The sequence below is a fragment of the Coptis chinensis genome, chromosome 3, assembly GCF_015680905.1.
Source record: "Coptis chinensis isolate HL-2020 chromosome 3, ASM1568090v1, whole genome shotgun sequence".
Taxonomy (NCBI): domain Eukaryota; kingdom Viridiplantae; phylum Streptophyta; class Magnoliopsida; order Ranunculales; family Ranunculaceae; genus Coptis; species Coptis chinensis.
The window spans coordinates 3470534-3486074 of NC_141458.1; the positions used below are offsets into that span (position 1 = coordinate 3470534).

The following is a 15541-nucleotide window of genomic DNA, read 5'->3' on the forward strand; positions in this document are numbered from 1 at the left end:
CAGCATCCAACGAGGCATCATCTAGAATAACTGCACTCCCAATTTCAACAGCTTTCTTCATTAACACTATGACCTCGTCCGTACAAGTTGAACTCAATCTAGCAATCTTAGTGAGGCTTTCTGAGCCTTCTGATGAAGTTACTAAACCATCGCGAGCTATTCCATCAGATGCAGGAGCAAGCCCAGCAGAATGCTTAGGAGCCGAAGATGTAGTAGGTTCTGACTAGTAATCAGAGCTGTGCACACTGTCATTCTTGGTGGCACGCTTGTCAACAGTGGGAACAAGGGCATGAAATAGTGCCTCTCCTCTACTATAGATTATTTTACCCCCGGTTTTCTCCTGTGGAAAACAGGAACGTTTCAGCAGGATGATGTTTCATAAGAAACTTACACATGCGCACAAAAAGTGAAAAGCTCACCCTATTAGATAAGTAACTACTTCAATATATAACAACCCTTATCTTACTTATGAAGCATCTTCAGTTTCACAGGGCTGAAAATTTATCCAGTTAATTGAGAATTTAAACCAAAATACAAATGCCCAATGATCTCCAGTCATGCTTTGTAAGTTGTAAAACAACTCCTCCTTTCACTTCCGTTACATTGAATCTAATTGTTTGCACACCAAAAGACAACAAAACAACTCCTCCTTTCATTTCCGTTTTTTGTGCACCAAAAGACAATGTACGTTATATTCAATAAGAGACCTTCTGTACTCAATTCTGCTTCTTATCAGTAATTTAACCTAATCTTGTAGAAAAAATAGCTCACCGAAAGATAACATTAGAAATGTGCAAAAGATGGAGGGACTGCTACTTGAACGCATATATCTATGTCAATAGTGCCTCTCTTGAATTGCCATAGCAAGAAGCACAGTGGATGCCACTTTGTCTTTTCAACAAGTAGCTTCCTTGAACATTTTGATTATATATGGATGGAATGGAGAACTCAAGTTTCCAACTGATAATTCTTATTCAAGGTTCAATGAATACGTAAGACCATTTCTATACCATTTATCTACTTTCTAGTTTTCAAGAGGCTGACACTCATCCTTCAGTATCGCCTCCCCTTGGTAAACTCAAAGTTTTATTAATGAAACATAAATAAATCCATGATATCATTGACATATACTGTGAGAACAGAATCATCAAAAAGCTGCTTATGAAGATATAGATAGCTCAAACCTCAAGTTCTTTGCATTTTATCTTGCATACTCTTCGCCGCTTCCAATGAGCATGGATGTTATCCAACATGTTGTGTTTCAAACCATCTCTACCTACACCAAAACCATAAACTCAAAACATACATATAATGCAATTCATTCTAGCAATATAAACTACTCAAAAATGCAATTAACCGGCATGTATCCATATTCAATTGCCATTTAGTTTTCAAACAACCATGAACAAGCTCTTTAATCTAGTCCTCCGTCAAGGGATGGCCTAAAATATCTTCCCTAGACTGAACATACTTAGGACCCATTCCAGCCAAAAACGGACCCGGTGACTGAACAGGCTTAACCCTTTTCTGGCAATTTAAACGAATCAAACTCGGGCAACTTCTTCTTACTAGGCTAAAACGGCCCATCCAGTCCAAGGCCTCGGCATTGTAGTAGGACCAAATGGTACAAAAGGTGGTTCTCTCAATGCTAATGGTTTCACCTTGGGTGTTTCAGTATAACTATATTGAAACTCAAATGGTGCATTGGGTACTCTATAACTAACTCCATCTTCACTTACTTGTACACCTCTTGGTGTATCTTGTGGGAAAATGCCGGGTGGTCAGTTGGTGGTTTTGAGTATTTGGATTTTTTGCCAGAGATTGAAGGACGTGAAGGGGAAGAAGGAGTGCCAATGGACTTGAAGTTGTCGTTATATCGTCCTCGATTTGTTGTTTTTGTGTGAATTTTTCTGCGTTGGCGTTGTTCCAACGGGAAAAGAAGAGTTCGGTTGTTGATGTAGTTCTGGGTGTTGGGGACTGGGGTGAGAAGATTGGAATTGGTGGTGCTGGTAGTGCCATTTTGAGGTGCTGTCTCGTTTAGCAGCTGAAGGCCTGAAGCTGCTAGTGAATAGTGATGACTGATGACTGAGGAAAAGTCGGTGCAGTGAATAACAGGCTTTAAATGGACCTCATTTTGGGACTGGTGGGCCTGTACTTCAACAGTATCAACCACTGTTCTAAAAATCGGTATAGGCGGTGCCCAACCTACTCGCCTAGGCCCAAATCGTTTAAAAAATCGGTGGACTAATTACGACGGTCTAGGCGGCCCAGTCAAAAAAAAAAAAAAAAAATTTAATGATTAAATGTTGAAAATTAAAGACCTGTGTAGGTTTAAAATTTGAATGAGTTTAAAAAACTAAAGTTTAATATAAATTATATGCCACTATAGGAAATAGTATGTTTTTATATGAAGTTGATTTTCTTAAACTTTTATGTATTTTTGTAATAAGTATTTTTGACTTGTGTTTATTTTTTGAGTTATGGTAAATGGTTTTCTTTATTTCTTGTCAAGTGAGCGGAGCAAACGTTTTGGGCAGAAAGGGTGAGGGTACGCGGACAAAAATATGTTTGGTTGGTTTCTGTCTGTCCTCATCTCTTCATTCCTCTCTCTCTTTTTTTAGTTATGGTAAATGATTTTCTTCATTTCTTATACATATACACATTACTATATGAGTCCGGTTCTTTATATACACACACATCTCGGAACACACACAGGTATCGAGGCACACACACACACATCTCGGATTCGGATCAACGGCGAGATAACACGGTTACAGAGATGATCTCTATACCCGGTTGTAGAGATCTCAAGTCCTTACTATATATATTATAAGATATATTTGAAAAAAAAACCGCCTAGCACTTAGCCCGTCTAGGCACTCTCCCACTGCCCGACTACCGCATAGCATTTTTTAGAACATTGGTATCAACCTATTTAATAACAATTGTGTTTCACTAAAAGACTAATATTGTTGGGTCATGTATCCTACACCCACCAAATTGCATTGGGCAGCCTCCAGCCCAAGCCCAACCTAAAAAGAGAAACCGGAAAACCGGTTACAACATTTTCTTCATCGTCTCCAGCAGTCTCAACCTTGTACGTATTCAATATTGATGGAGTTTACTGAATGAGACTTGGCACCATCTTCATCCATCGGACAAGAACCAAGCAGGACGTAAAATGAAAAGTAATCGATTCAACTGAATATTAATATTTCCATTTTTAACAGTTTGTGGGGTAGCTTAAACGCCTTAAAGGATTGACTTAATAGGATATATAATTAACAACTGTTTCACTAAAGTGCAAAAAGATAAAAATATGGAAAAACTGTACATTTCATTTTCAAGTAAAACTTCTTGTCTAACAACCAGTCAACTAAGTACTTTGCAAATTTATCTTCAGTTATTAATTTTCAGGTTAGATAATTTCCAGCAGCTTATTGCCTGTTTACTTATTTTTAGTTAAGTAGCAAGAGTAGATTCTGTATACACTATAGAGTTCTTTTTTTAAGTAGAGTATTCAGGCTTTGGAAATACATTTTGAGCTTGGAAAGCTTCAGTAGTCTTAAGTGCTTAGTCAACTGGGTTTGTTTCTCTTTTTATGTCATTCCATTCTTCAAATGTCAATTATTTGCATTCCATCTTGATTGAGCTATGTAAATTTCCAGGGTTAATTGTGATGGATGACATTCGATCTTGAAAGTGATTCACTTCATATCTAAGGTAGTTTTGATAAGGGCAGCTGGTGGAATGGCATATATGGTGGTTCAATTTAAGAAGTTATGCCAAGTTGAAACCAGAAGATTAGTTATGCTCGTCGGGATTATGGCAGTAAGTGTTTTAGTACTACAGACCTTAACACTTCCTAGTAGAAATAGTTTAACTTATTTGTTTCCTCGCAATAGCATTCTGGTACAAGAAGAAAGCAGCTTACATTTTTCTATCTTAAGTGAGTCGAAGTTGACTGATTCATCTATTGAGGTGGACAAATTTTCTCAAGTTTCAAATGTATGGGAAGAACTTGAAGACGATAGTGAAACAAAAGGAAAGGTATTAGACTTAGAGAATGATCTTGAAACGAAAAATGTCTGGGAAGTCGATCGTACTGAATTAGATAACAGTGAATCGTCAACAAAGAAAGTTTCAGAGTTGAATAGGGAGGAAATCATTCAAGCTCCAGGAATTGGTTCCACAATAGAAACGGGTCGTGAATCTGAACAAGGCATATCAGCAATGAATAAAACACAAATTGGTTCTCCCATTTCAAACATCTCAGTGGTTATTAGTAATACCACAGTCAAAAAATTGAGATGTAATATGCCACCAAAGTCAGTAATGACAATTTCTGAAATGAATAGTTTGCAGCTCCGAAGGAGAGCTTCTGTCATTAAAGAGGTATGAATTACTAACTCAGAGTCTTTTTGGACTGAAGTGGATTGAGATGAACATTACTACTAAAAAGATTTATGATTTTTCGGTTTGTTTGTTTCGGTTTTCTGTTGATGCAGAAACCACAATGGTCTACAGTACGTGACCAGCAACTTTTATCAGCAAGATTACAGATTATCAATGCGCCTATAATAAGGAATGATCAAGAACTTTATGCACCTCTCTTTCAAAACATTTCCATGTTTAAAAGGTAAGGTGTCAATATCCTAAGCTGATGGTCGTTATTGTTGTGCTTTTTAAATTGAGTTGTTCTTACAAAACTTGTTGGCAAAATTTAAATTTTGATACATGAATTGTTACTATTTAAGGATAAATTTTGTTGTGAAATAAATGAGAAGAAAATATTGGTTATAATGTATATCATCGTCTTTTTATTTCAATGATTATTGATTCTTTTTTCAACAAACTACCTTAAAATCCGCACCACGTAACTTTGCTAGGCACGAGGTTCGGTCTCAGTGTGTGTCTAGTTTCCCTGGCTAGCCTAAATTCATTATTGTTGTTGGTATGAAACTGTATCCTGTTCCAAAAATATTTAACTTGGCTGATATGCACAGATTATCTAGCAGCACCCCTGTCCATACCATCCGGTGACAGAGGTCACCACCGAATAATGTTGATGAATTCTTAGAACTGTTCTATTATGCTTATTTTCAGATTCTATCATCAAAGCCTCCAAATCCTGCATTAGGGTTTCCGTTCATGAAAATGGCTAGGTTAGTTAAAACAGGCGCCTTCTGCCCTTCTGGCAGCTATGGTCTGGCTTTCACTGACACGTTCTAGGAGCAGTGTTTGGCTTCTGCCTTGTCAGAGTAGACCCTTTCGAATCAAGAGCCACTTGGCATTCCAACCCAGTTCCAACAATGCACTTTTCGGATCGAGCAAGTGGACTGCTTGACGACTTTGTGTATTAGAACTCATCAAAGCCCGATTTGCATCATTGTGTTCAATAAGAGGAATGAACGAAGCTCCAATAGAAAAGTATTGGAAGCAGGGGAAAATGCTTCGAAGATGAATCTGTTACCATGCAATTGTCAGGGTCTGAAATTTTCTAGAACTCACTGAATAAAGAATCTAGTGTTGAAATCTTGTGAATACTTCATGGTTAAACTTATAATATGACTACATCTGCAGGAGCTATGAACTAATGGACCGCCTACTCAAAGTTTATGTCTACAGAGACGGTGAAAAACCCATATTCCATCTACCAATACTGAAGGGACTATATGCCGCTGAAGGGTGGTTTATGAAACTGATGGAAGGAAACAAAAAATTCATTGTGAAAGACCCCAAAAAAGCTCATCTTTACTACATGCCTTTCAGTACACGGATGTTGGAGCATTCCTTATATGTGCCTAACTCACACAATAGGACAAACCTAGCTGCATATCTAAGGAACTACACAGAGATGATTGCGGCGAAATATTCCTTCTGGAACAGAACTGGTGGAGCAGATCATTTTTTTGTTGCTTGCCATGACTGGGTATGCTACCAATGTGTTTAGTTTTAAATGCTCTCCCTTTTGATCATGGTAGAAGCTGGGTACCAAGTCACTTAATATGATATATCCTTGTTTTTCTTGACACCGCATTCTTAAATATCTGGGGAACGCAAGTATAGGACTTCTACTGATGAACAGAATTTTTGCAGGCCCCGTATGAGACGAGACACCATATGGAGCGCTGCATCAAATCTATGTGCAATGCTGATGTTACACAAGGGTTTAAAATAGGCAAAGATGTGTCCCTTCCAGAAACATATGTGCGCTCAGCAAGAAATCCTCTCAGAGATGTTGGAGGAGAACCTCCTTCCAATAGGTCAATACTTGCTTTCTTTGCAGGGAGCATGCACGGTTATCTCCGTCCTATCCTTCTCTCGCATTGGGAAAATAAGGACCCTGACATGAAGATATTTGGCCGAATGCCTTTTGGTGTTGCTAGCAAAATGAATTACATCCGGCACATGAAAACCAGCAAGTACTGTATCTGTGCTAAAGGTTTTGAGGTCAACAGTCCAAGAGTGGTAGAGGCAATCTTCTATGAGTGTGTCCCCGTGATTATATCTGACAATTTCGTGCCTCCTTTCTTTGATGTTCTGAACTGGGATGCGTTTGCAGTCATTGTTGCAGAGAAAGATATTCCTAAACTGAAGGAGATACTCCTCTCTATTTCATATGAGAAGTATCTCGCAATGCAGTTGGCAGTGAAGAAAGTGCAACGACATTTTCTTTGGCACAGTAAGCCTGTGAAGTACGACCTCTTTCATATGACCCTGCACTCAATTTGGAACAGCAGAGTTTTCATGTTGAAACCCAAGTAAATATGCAGTACGTGGAGGTCGACATTGCTCTTTTGTGAAGTGGAAATATCCCACAATCAAGGAGAAGAGATCTGAATCCAAACAAGTGGAAATTTGAATGTCAAAACTGGTGGTTGTGGTTGGATCGCAGTGTAAAATGAATAAACAAAATGAAAGAGTGATTAGGTGGTACTCAATCAAGTGTTCTTTGTATATACTGTTGTAGCATCGAAAGTTTGTTCCATATTACACAAACTTACTGAACACGAACTGTGGGAATCAGAAGTCAGAACAGATGCCAGTGGCTATCGAGCAAATTACATAAAGTCTCGGGTAGTTCTAGTTATCTCTATCTCTACTACTTATGGAGTTGTCCATCGGTTCTAACCATTGCTAATTTCCTGACTCGTGTAGGTTTCTGTTTAGTGTTTTTTTTGTTTTGTTTTATGTTTTAGAAGGGAGAGGGCGTACCTACTTACCTACGCGTGCTCAGGGCTAGTCTATTTAATCACAACTGTTTTAGCTTAAATTGTTCTTTTCTGAATGAGACCTGCGACCATCTTCAACCTAAACATCTGACCAGAACCAAGCCAGCAGTTAAATGATTCTTTCCAGTTCACATAAATATAATCTATTCAACTAAAATATTTATTATTTCCTTCTTAAGTCTTAACACTTTGTGGGACATCTTAAAGGATTGACTAAATAGATTAAGGGGTCGTTTGTTTTTCTGAGCCTATGAATGCTGAATGCTGAATGGCTCATCCTCTGAATGCTAAATGCTTTGATTCTTTTAAAAACATGTTTGTTTTCTGTTAGAATAACTCGGCTCAAGGAATACGGCGAATATATAAATCATTCGGACAATTTTACTCATGCTATCTATTTTAAACACTAACTTGATTTCTTGTTAAACAAAATATATATTATATTTGAGGAGAAGAGATGGATTATCAAAAAAAAAAAAAAAATGATAAATAAATTTATTTAAAATATGCTTTCACAAATATATTTTAACGGTTTATTTTCATATTTTGTTTATTTTCAGAATATATATATATGTAATTCTATTTTTAACAAAGTGGATATCATCATTCATCAATTTCTTGATATCATTCACCAAAAAAAAATGAAAAAACCCGTGACGCCAACATCAAATTTTGAAGAACCTATTTTGAAACCATAAAAGTCAAGGTAGGAAAGTAGATGGGTTCTTAAGAAAGGGCAAGAAGGGACTTTTTTGTTTCAAGTATTAGAATTGAGCATTCAGAAGAAATTTTGGTGCTGAATGCTAAAAGTACCACTTAATGCTTAAACTACTTAAAAAAAACAAACAAGTTTTGAGCCTCTGAATGCTTAAAACTTAAGTTTAAGAGGCTCTGAATGCTGAATTCAAAAAAAACAAACAACCCCTAACTTTTTAATCAAACAAAAAAATATCTATCTTTGGAATATCAGTTTGATGCAAAAAACTATTCATTTGTATGTATCAAGTAGTGCTAGCTTCTTGTCATATTGGCACATTGCATATTTGCATTAACAACCAACCTTGCAGGCCTGTTATGTGCAGTTAGTTGAAGGTTGACTTTTGTTGCCTTATGCTTAGAATTTTGCATGTTCATTTCTTCGATTGATCAGTGGAAAGCCTTAGTTGTGTCTTGATTATGGTTTAACTTTTAAGTAGACTTTCCATGTTAAAATCTTGAAAATCTTTACGTTGGTTCTTTATATAAAAGTTCAAGTATCGTTCATCGAAAACAAAATGTAAGTTCAAGTATCTGAGCTTGGAATGCTTCTTCTGTTGTTCCAATGTAGAGTCTTATGTCTTGAACTCCCATTTGGCCAGTTGCTTTGTTTAGAAAAAATTTCATGTTTTATTTTCATACATTTTTCACAATCCCAAAGGCAGAGTAGTCAGTGTTTCATGCTCTTGTTTACTTGTTTAGTTTAGTTTTGATTGCTTCTCCAAGTCTCCAAATGCCACAATGGGGATTGTTGGATTTTGGGTTTCATTTCTTTCCAGTCTTTTTTACCAGCCAAAATGATCAAAATCAGTTTATAAGCATCTTGAATCCCAAACGAGGAAAAGGCCAGGATTTTCTTAGCGGTGTATGAATGATTTTGAGCTGAAAGTTGAGTCATTTGGATTTCTTATTTATATTCAACTAGTTTTGTTTGTGTGATCCATTTGTCAAGTTTGAAGGATTTGTATAATGTTGTATTTTGTGCCCTCATCATCTTGATTGAGTTCAGTAAACTTTCAGGGGTTCATCCGGATGAGCAGCATTCGATCGATCTTCAAAGTGATTCACTTCATATTTTGGGTTAGTTATTGATAAGGTGGTGGAATGGAAGATATGGCTCAATTTAAAAAGTTATTATGCCAAGTGGAACCCAGAAGATTAATTGTGTTCATTGGGATTATGGCCTTCAGTGTTTTAGTACTACAGACATTGACACTTAATATAAACAGTTTAGCATACTTGTTTCCTGACAGTAGGATTCTGTTAGAAGAATATAGCAGCTTACATATTCCCGTTTTACGTGACCCGAAGTTGATTGATTCATCTATGGTTGGTGAGGTGGACAATTTTGCCGAACTTTCAAGTATATGGGAAGAACTTGAAGACGATAGTGAAACAAAAGGAAGGGTCGTCAGAGATTTAAAGAACGATTTTGAAACAGAAAATGTCTGGGAACTTGACCTTGATGAACTAGATATGACTGGTGGAGCAGAAGGTGAATCGCCAAGAAAGGAAGTTTCTGAGCTGAATAGGAATATTGTTCAAGTTCCAGAAAATAGTTCTGCAATAGGAAGAGGTCATGAACCTGAACATGTTATTTCAACAATGCAGGATGAACCAACAGGTGTTTCCGACAATGAAGCACCTTTTCAATTGCAAATTGGTTCTTCCATTACAAATGAATCAGTGGTTACAAATAAGACCACAATCGAGAAAATGTTGATTAGTCATTTGCCACCAAAATCAGTCATGACAATTTCCGAAATGAATAGTTTACTGCTGCGGCGGAGAGCTTCTGCTAGTAAACTGGTTTGATTTCCTAGCTTAGAGTTTGTTTTTGGAGTGCAAGTGATTGAGATGAACATTATTACTAAAGCGTTTCATGGTTTTTCTGTTTTTTCTTTTGTTGTCTATTGGTGCAGAAACCACAATGGTCTACTGTACGTGATCAGCAACTTTTATCTGCGAGATTACAGATTATGAATGCTCCTATAACAAGGAATGATCAAGAACTATATGCACCTCTCTATCGAAATGTTTCCACGTTTAAAAGGTAAGGTATCATTGTATCAAGATTCTACGCCTGATATAAGTTACTTCGTCGAAGTCCTCATTGTTGTAAATTGAGCTGTTCTTTAGAAACTTCTTGGCAATTTAGACTTGAGTTAGACTGTTACAATTTAAGGATAAAATACGTTGGTGACGCAGTACTACTGAGTAAATAAAAACCATTTTCTGAAGTAATTGAGGAGAAAAGAAAATAAGGTTGTAGCATATATTAAGATAAAAACCATTTGTGACTATTTGATATTAAGATATTGCTTCTGATTCTTTCTTTTATATTTTAAAGTTTAAGCCACATTTCTAGCCTTTAGAACAAACTGCCTAATCTCCAGTATTCTCCACACATGTAATTTTACTAGGTATGAGGTTGGGTCTAGTTCTCCTGGCTAGCCTAAACTCATTGTTGTTTGTTGGTATGCAACTCTATCCTGTACCAACCATGTTAAACTTGGATACTACACACAGATTTTCTAGTAGTACCCATGTCCCCTACCCAGGTGACAAAGTTTTCAGTTCACTACCAAAAGATGCATACGGATTGCCAAAATTATTCTTCTATGACTACTTTCAAGATTCTATCACTGAAGGCTCCTAATAATCCTGACATTAGGCTTCTGTTCAAAAAAATTCTAACTTGCTTCATTTGAATGGCTAGTTTAGTTAAAACAGGCACAGTTATCTATCCAAATTTTCACGGAGTAAAGAATCCATATAATATCCTTCGTGGTTTAACATATAACATGACTACATCTGCAGGAGCTATGAACTAATGAACCGCCTACTCAAAGTTTATGTCTACAGAGACGGGGAAAAAACCTATATTCCATCAGCCAATTCTGAAGGGGATTTATGCCTCTGAAGGGTGGTTTATGAAACTGATGGAGGGAAACAAAAAATTCATTGCGAAAGACCCTAGAAAAGCTCACCTTTTCTACATGCCTTTCAGTACACGGATGTTGGAGTTTTCCTTATATGCACCTAACTCACACGATCGGACAAACCTAGCTGCATATTTAAGGAGCTACACAAACATGATTGGCGCGCTAAATATTCCTTCTGGAACAGAACTGGTGGAGCAGATCACTTTTTGTTGCCTGCCACGACTGGGTATACTTCCAAAATGTTTAAACTTTAAATATGCTCTTCCTTTTGGTCATGGTAGAGGCTGCATACCAAGTCCCTTGATATGGCATGTCCTTGTTTATTCTGACATCGTATTCTTTAATATCTAGGAAACACAAGTATAGGACTTCTGCTGATCAACTGAATCTTTGCAGGCCCCGTATGAGACGAGACACCATATGGAACGCTGCATCAAATCTATGTGCAGTGCTGATGTTACACAAGGGTTTAAAATAGGAAAAGATGTGTCCCTTCCAGAAACATATGTGCACTCAGCAAGAAATCCTCTCAGAGATGTTGGAGGAGAACCTCCTTCCAATAGGTCGATACTTGCTTTCTTTGCAGGGAGCATGCACGGTTATCTCCGTCCCCATCCTTCTCTCGCATTGGGAGAATAAGGACCCGACATGAAAATATTTAGCCGAATGCCTTTTGGTGTTGCTAGCAAAATGAATTACATCCTGCACATGAAAACCAGCAAGTACTGTATCTGTGCTAAAGGTTTCGAGGTCAACAGTCCAAGAGTGGTAGAAGCAATCTTCTATGAGTGTGTCCCCGTGATTATATCTGACAATTTTGTGCCTCCTTTTTTTGATGTTCTGAACTGGGATGCGTTTGCAGTCATTGTTGCAGAGAAAGATATTCCTAAACTGAAGGAGATACTCCTCTCTATCCCATATGAGAAGTATATCGCAATGCAGTTGGCGGTGAAGAAAGTGCAACGACATTTTCTTTGGCACCCAAAGCCTGTGAAGTACGACCTCTTTCATATGACCCTCCACTCAATATGGAACAGCAGAGTTTTCATGCTAAAACCCAAATAAATGTGCAGTTGAGGTTTTGTCATAGATGGTTACTGTACAGAGAAATACAAAACAACCCACAAGGAGAAGAGGCCTGAATCCAAATAAGTGGAAATAAGAATCTCAAAAGACGTGGATTTGCTTGGATCGGAGTGTAAAAACGAAAAAGAATAGACAGAAAATGGAAGAGTTGGTACTCCATTAACTGTTCTTTGTAGATACAGGTGAAGCATTGGCAGTCTGTAATACAAATTTACTGAACATGAACCATGGGAATCAGAAAGCTTTAAGATGCAGGATGTAAGGAAAACTCAATGAACCCTTTAGGTACTTCAGTGAACAAAGTTTGGCCAAAAGAAAGTGCAATGATTTTCATGAATCCTGATAAATCTAATCCACAATACAAATCCCAAGTTACTCTTACTACTAATCAGAATAAATGTAATCTGGATTCGAAAACAAGTTATAATATATAACGAGTCTTGTGATCTATATCTACACTGGAGATATGAAAGGATAAGTTCAGATTGAACTCTCAATTATGTGTTTAGTTACCAAACCAAATCAAATATAAGAAGATGAGCCTGTCAAAAACAGAGATCTAAATGAATGGCAACTTGGAAGTTAAAGTATATCCAGCAAGACATCCAAGACATTCCACCCAATATCTAGACTTATGATCCTCATCCTAAAAGGGAAAAGGGTAAAAACAAAGTGGGGGAGAGAGAGAGTAAACTTCTAATCTTTGAGGTAGTGGTCAATTAGAGATTTCATTCATTTGAACAATGTTCTAAGTCACCAATTACAACTCCAAAAGAAACGAATGCACACGAGCTTTTTTATTCATTGGAGTATACACTAAAGCTATTATAAATGACATTTCAGTATATTTACAAAAATATGGGGAGATATCAATCTCTTGCACTTCTCATTCTATGGTTGGTCACAGAAGAAGCAAAAAAATGCGAGGAATATCTATTGGATTTAAGCGGTCATGGAATTATCCCATTGCTGCAGCTATTTTCCTCTACAGTGAGCTAAACGAGGCTATCAGACCTGTTTGGTCATTGTACAATTTGTTTACAGTCACTATGTATCAAACACAGAGCAGTGTCACCACTCATGTCAGTAGTCAGACTTGCTGTTGTGCTAGCTGCATTGGCTATGCTGTGAGAGTCACGTCTTTCTGGAAAAGCCTTATATGCATGAGGGTGCTGAACTATAATTAGATGTGAATCTGTAGAAATTTTGGCATGTCTGGGCTGTTGACTCGCATTGGCATATATAGTATTTTAGTACCCATAAAAAGTAGTATTCAGTGAAAGTTACATAACCATGTAATGGCCTAGGTTGGGTAGCCAATTTAAGGGTATCATTGTATGATTTGTATCAACTGTTATGCTATTTATGTTATTTGATGCTATTTATGAAAGGGCAAAGTAAACCATAAAGGAGCAACAATGAAACCCACTTACAACTCCAATATGCCATCCCTGGCAGCTGAAATCTTTGAAATCCTCTGCATTCATTTCCTGCAATTATGTATTAATGAGAACAAATATTTCAGTAGGTCTTATAAACGAGAGATATTTGTCACAATACTTGGTACATAAAGATATCTGATAACATAACAAAAGGCGGGATATGTTATAGAAGAGCATGATTTCACACGTCTACTGTAGCACCTATGACATGCTTGATAAAGGAGCAAAAAGCATTTGTGCAGTTATGAATGCCCTTTTCACAGGCATAATAAGAATAATATCCTGAAAGACGAAACACACAAAAACTGATTATCTCAAGGAAAAAGGATCTTACAATGCTGTATATGGGAGGTACTATTCTCTTCCCATGAGACTTCATAGTAGGCATGACAGAAAAACGGGGAGACAACTCTTGTGATCTAAAAGTCCACCTGAGAGGCAGAAAAGCTGTTATCAAACATAGATTTAAAGAAAGCTAGATGGATTGTGATATTATTTTAGTATGGAAACCTCCAAATTGACGTAATTAGCTGTTACAAAGTATCACAGTTACTAAGACATACCCAATATACAAGAAGATGCAAAATTGTGCCCATTCTCGAACTAATAGACGGAGCCAGAAATTATCTGGCGCATCATCCATGCTTATGTAAATCTGTAGATTCAGTACATAAGTGCTATGTATACACGGAATATATAATTTAGTATATAAATTAAGATAAGCAAACATGAGGAAACTATTATTTGCACACCAGTGTTTCTGTGACAGCTACTATCTGCATAACATTTTGGAATTTCCTGAATCGAAAGCAAAAGCAAAACAACAGAAAAGAACTTGCATTAGAATATTATCACATTTTGTTCTTACAAGAAAAGAAGTCGATAATGAGAATTGACATATCTGATTGGCGGTCACCTACTTGAACATGGTGTATTTTGTGTATATAGCATCATGCATAATCCGAATATCTTCATCTTCTATAAAACTCAGTTGCTCACGCAACAATAAGAGATTTTGTGAAACGCGGTGGAAAATAACATAAAACGATATAAAATAGTTGAGCACCAGAAGGCCCTGTACCACAGAAGCAACATGTGAAAATGAAGCATCAAAAAGTATCAGGCAAACAGTAGTAACGAATAAGGAAACTGGAAACTTACTGTAAAGTAAGGTACAGAAGCTCTGTAACCAATCAGAGTCAAGTAAAAGATACACCCTAAAGCAGTTGTTGTTCTTCGCTCGGGTAATGAAAGACGCTCATACATGATACAGTAACCGTGTGATATAAGTAAGAAAGAGACAAAAGAAGCAGTCTGAAATAAGACTCCTGTAACATAAACCCCAAAAGACATCCACAGAGAGCATATCTGTAGATTACAACACGAGTACCTACATAAAAGTCACCAAATTGAACATGAACAATTATCACATTCCCCCCCTACAAAACTCACAATCAATAAAGAGAGCATGGCTGGTTTACCAAAACAGAAAGGATAGGCAAAGTTGTAAAGCTTTAATCACTGGAATGGTGGAGAGTGTCCACTGCAAATTATTTGTCTGTTCTAATACAAACAGACATCAGATAAACATCAAATACATAAACTTTATATTTCATTTCTTCTAAAATGGACAATAATTACCTGAAAATGACGATTTTTCCATGTATTAAGAGCCCATAAGAAAGCTGATACCAACCAAATCAACAAGAATGCTAAGTACAGTGAAGGTAGAGGCCGATATGCTTCATCTAAACTTATGTAATTCGTTCCGAAACTTTCCGTTACATCCATCTCTCTCTCTCTCTCGTATGTAGAAATGTAAGTGGGACTGTGGGAGTCTTTTCCTGTTTATTATAACAAGTTAAGACAAGTCGGATTTTAAATAGACAAACTAAAGAAAGAGACACTTTTTGTTTCTGATTTTGTGTGTTGAGTACTTGTCTACCTTGAGCAACTTTACAGTTACTGGATAACAAAATTACTTCACTACCCTTGTATTTTGTTCATTTTGTGGGGGTAGTTTTTGAATTTTCGACAAAGGGTTAAAATAATAGCATTTCTAGCCTGCGCTGACTGT

The 15541-nt window shown here is 37.0% G+C and overlaps 2 protein-coding genes and 1 pseudogene across 8 annotated transcripts; 2 read left to right on the forward strand and 1 right to left on the reverse strand.

Moving 5' to 3' along the window:
- Nucleotides 1-76: 76 nt before the first annotated feature.
- LOC147507316 (uncharacterized) lies at nt 77-15335 on the reverse strand. Of its 3 annotated transcripts, XR_015217621.1 has the most exons (10): nt 15106-15335; nt 14946-15022; nt 14626-14854; nt 14385-14539; nt 14217-14262; nt 14028-14119; nt 13799-13895; nt 13456-13512; nt 1185-1276; nt 77-340 (listed from the first exon to the last, which is right to left on the reverse strand). XR_015217621.1 is itself a non-coding variant. In XM_086600026.1 (9 exons), exons 1-9 carry the CDS (start codon nt 15253-15255, stop codon nt 1262-1264), a joined length of 918 nt encoding a protein of 305 aa, XP_086456152.1. In that variant the 5' UTR covers nt 15256-15335; the 3' UTR covers nt 77-1261. The 3 variants fall into 3 exon arrangements, 2 of the variants coding, with proteins under 2 accessions (XP_086456152.1, XP_086456151.1); XM_086600026.1 differs by having other exon boundaries at nt 77-1276; XM_086600025.1 differs by lacking the exons at nt 77-340; nt 1185-1276 and having other exon boundaries at nt 13258-13512; nt 15106-15333.
- Nucleotides 2971-7093, forward strand: LOC147507317 (putative glycosyltransferase At5g03795). Of its 4 annotated transcripts, XM_086600018.1 has the most exons (6): nt 3036-3188; nt 3669-3831; nt 3906-4395; nt 4509-4639; nt 5584-5932; nt 6100-7093. In XM_086600018.1, exons 3-6 carry the CDS (start codon nt 4234-4236, stop codon nt 6766-6768), a joined length of 1311 nt encoding a protein of 436 aa, XP_086456144.1. In that variant the 5' UTR covers nt 3036-3188; nt 3669-3831; nt 3906-4233; the 3' UTR covers nt 6769-7093. The 4 variants fall into 4 exon arrangements, with proteins under 4 accessions (XP_086456142.1, XP_086456144.1, XP_086456140.1 ...); XM_086600016.1 differs by having other exon boundaries at nt 2971-3188; nt 3669-4395; XM_086600014.1 differs by lacking the exon at nt 3036-3188 and adding an exon at nt 3300-3417 and having other exon boundaries at nt 3669-4395.
- LOC147507318 (putative glycosyltransferase At3g07620) lies at nt 8334-12340 on the forward strand (annotated as a pseudogene). The gene is made up of 4 exons (XR_015217620.1): nt 8334-9800; nt 9914-10044; nt 10812-11162; nt 11333-12340. The product of XR_015217620.1 is annotated as a putative glycosyltransferase At3g07620 (transcript).
- Nucleotides 15336-15541: the final 206 nt, after the last annotated feature.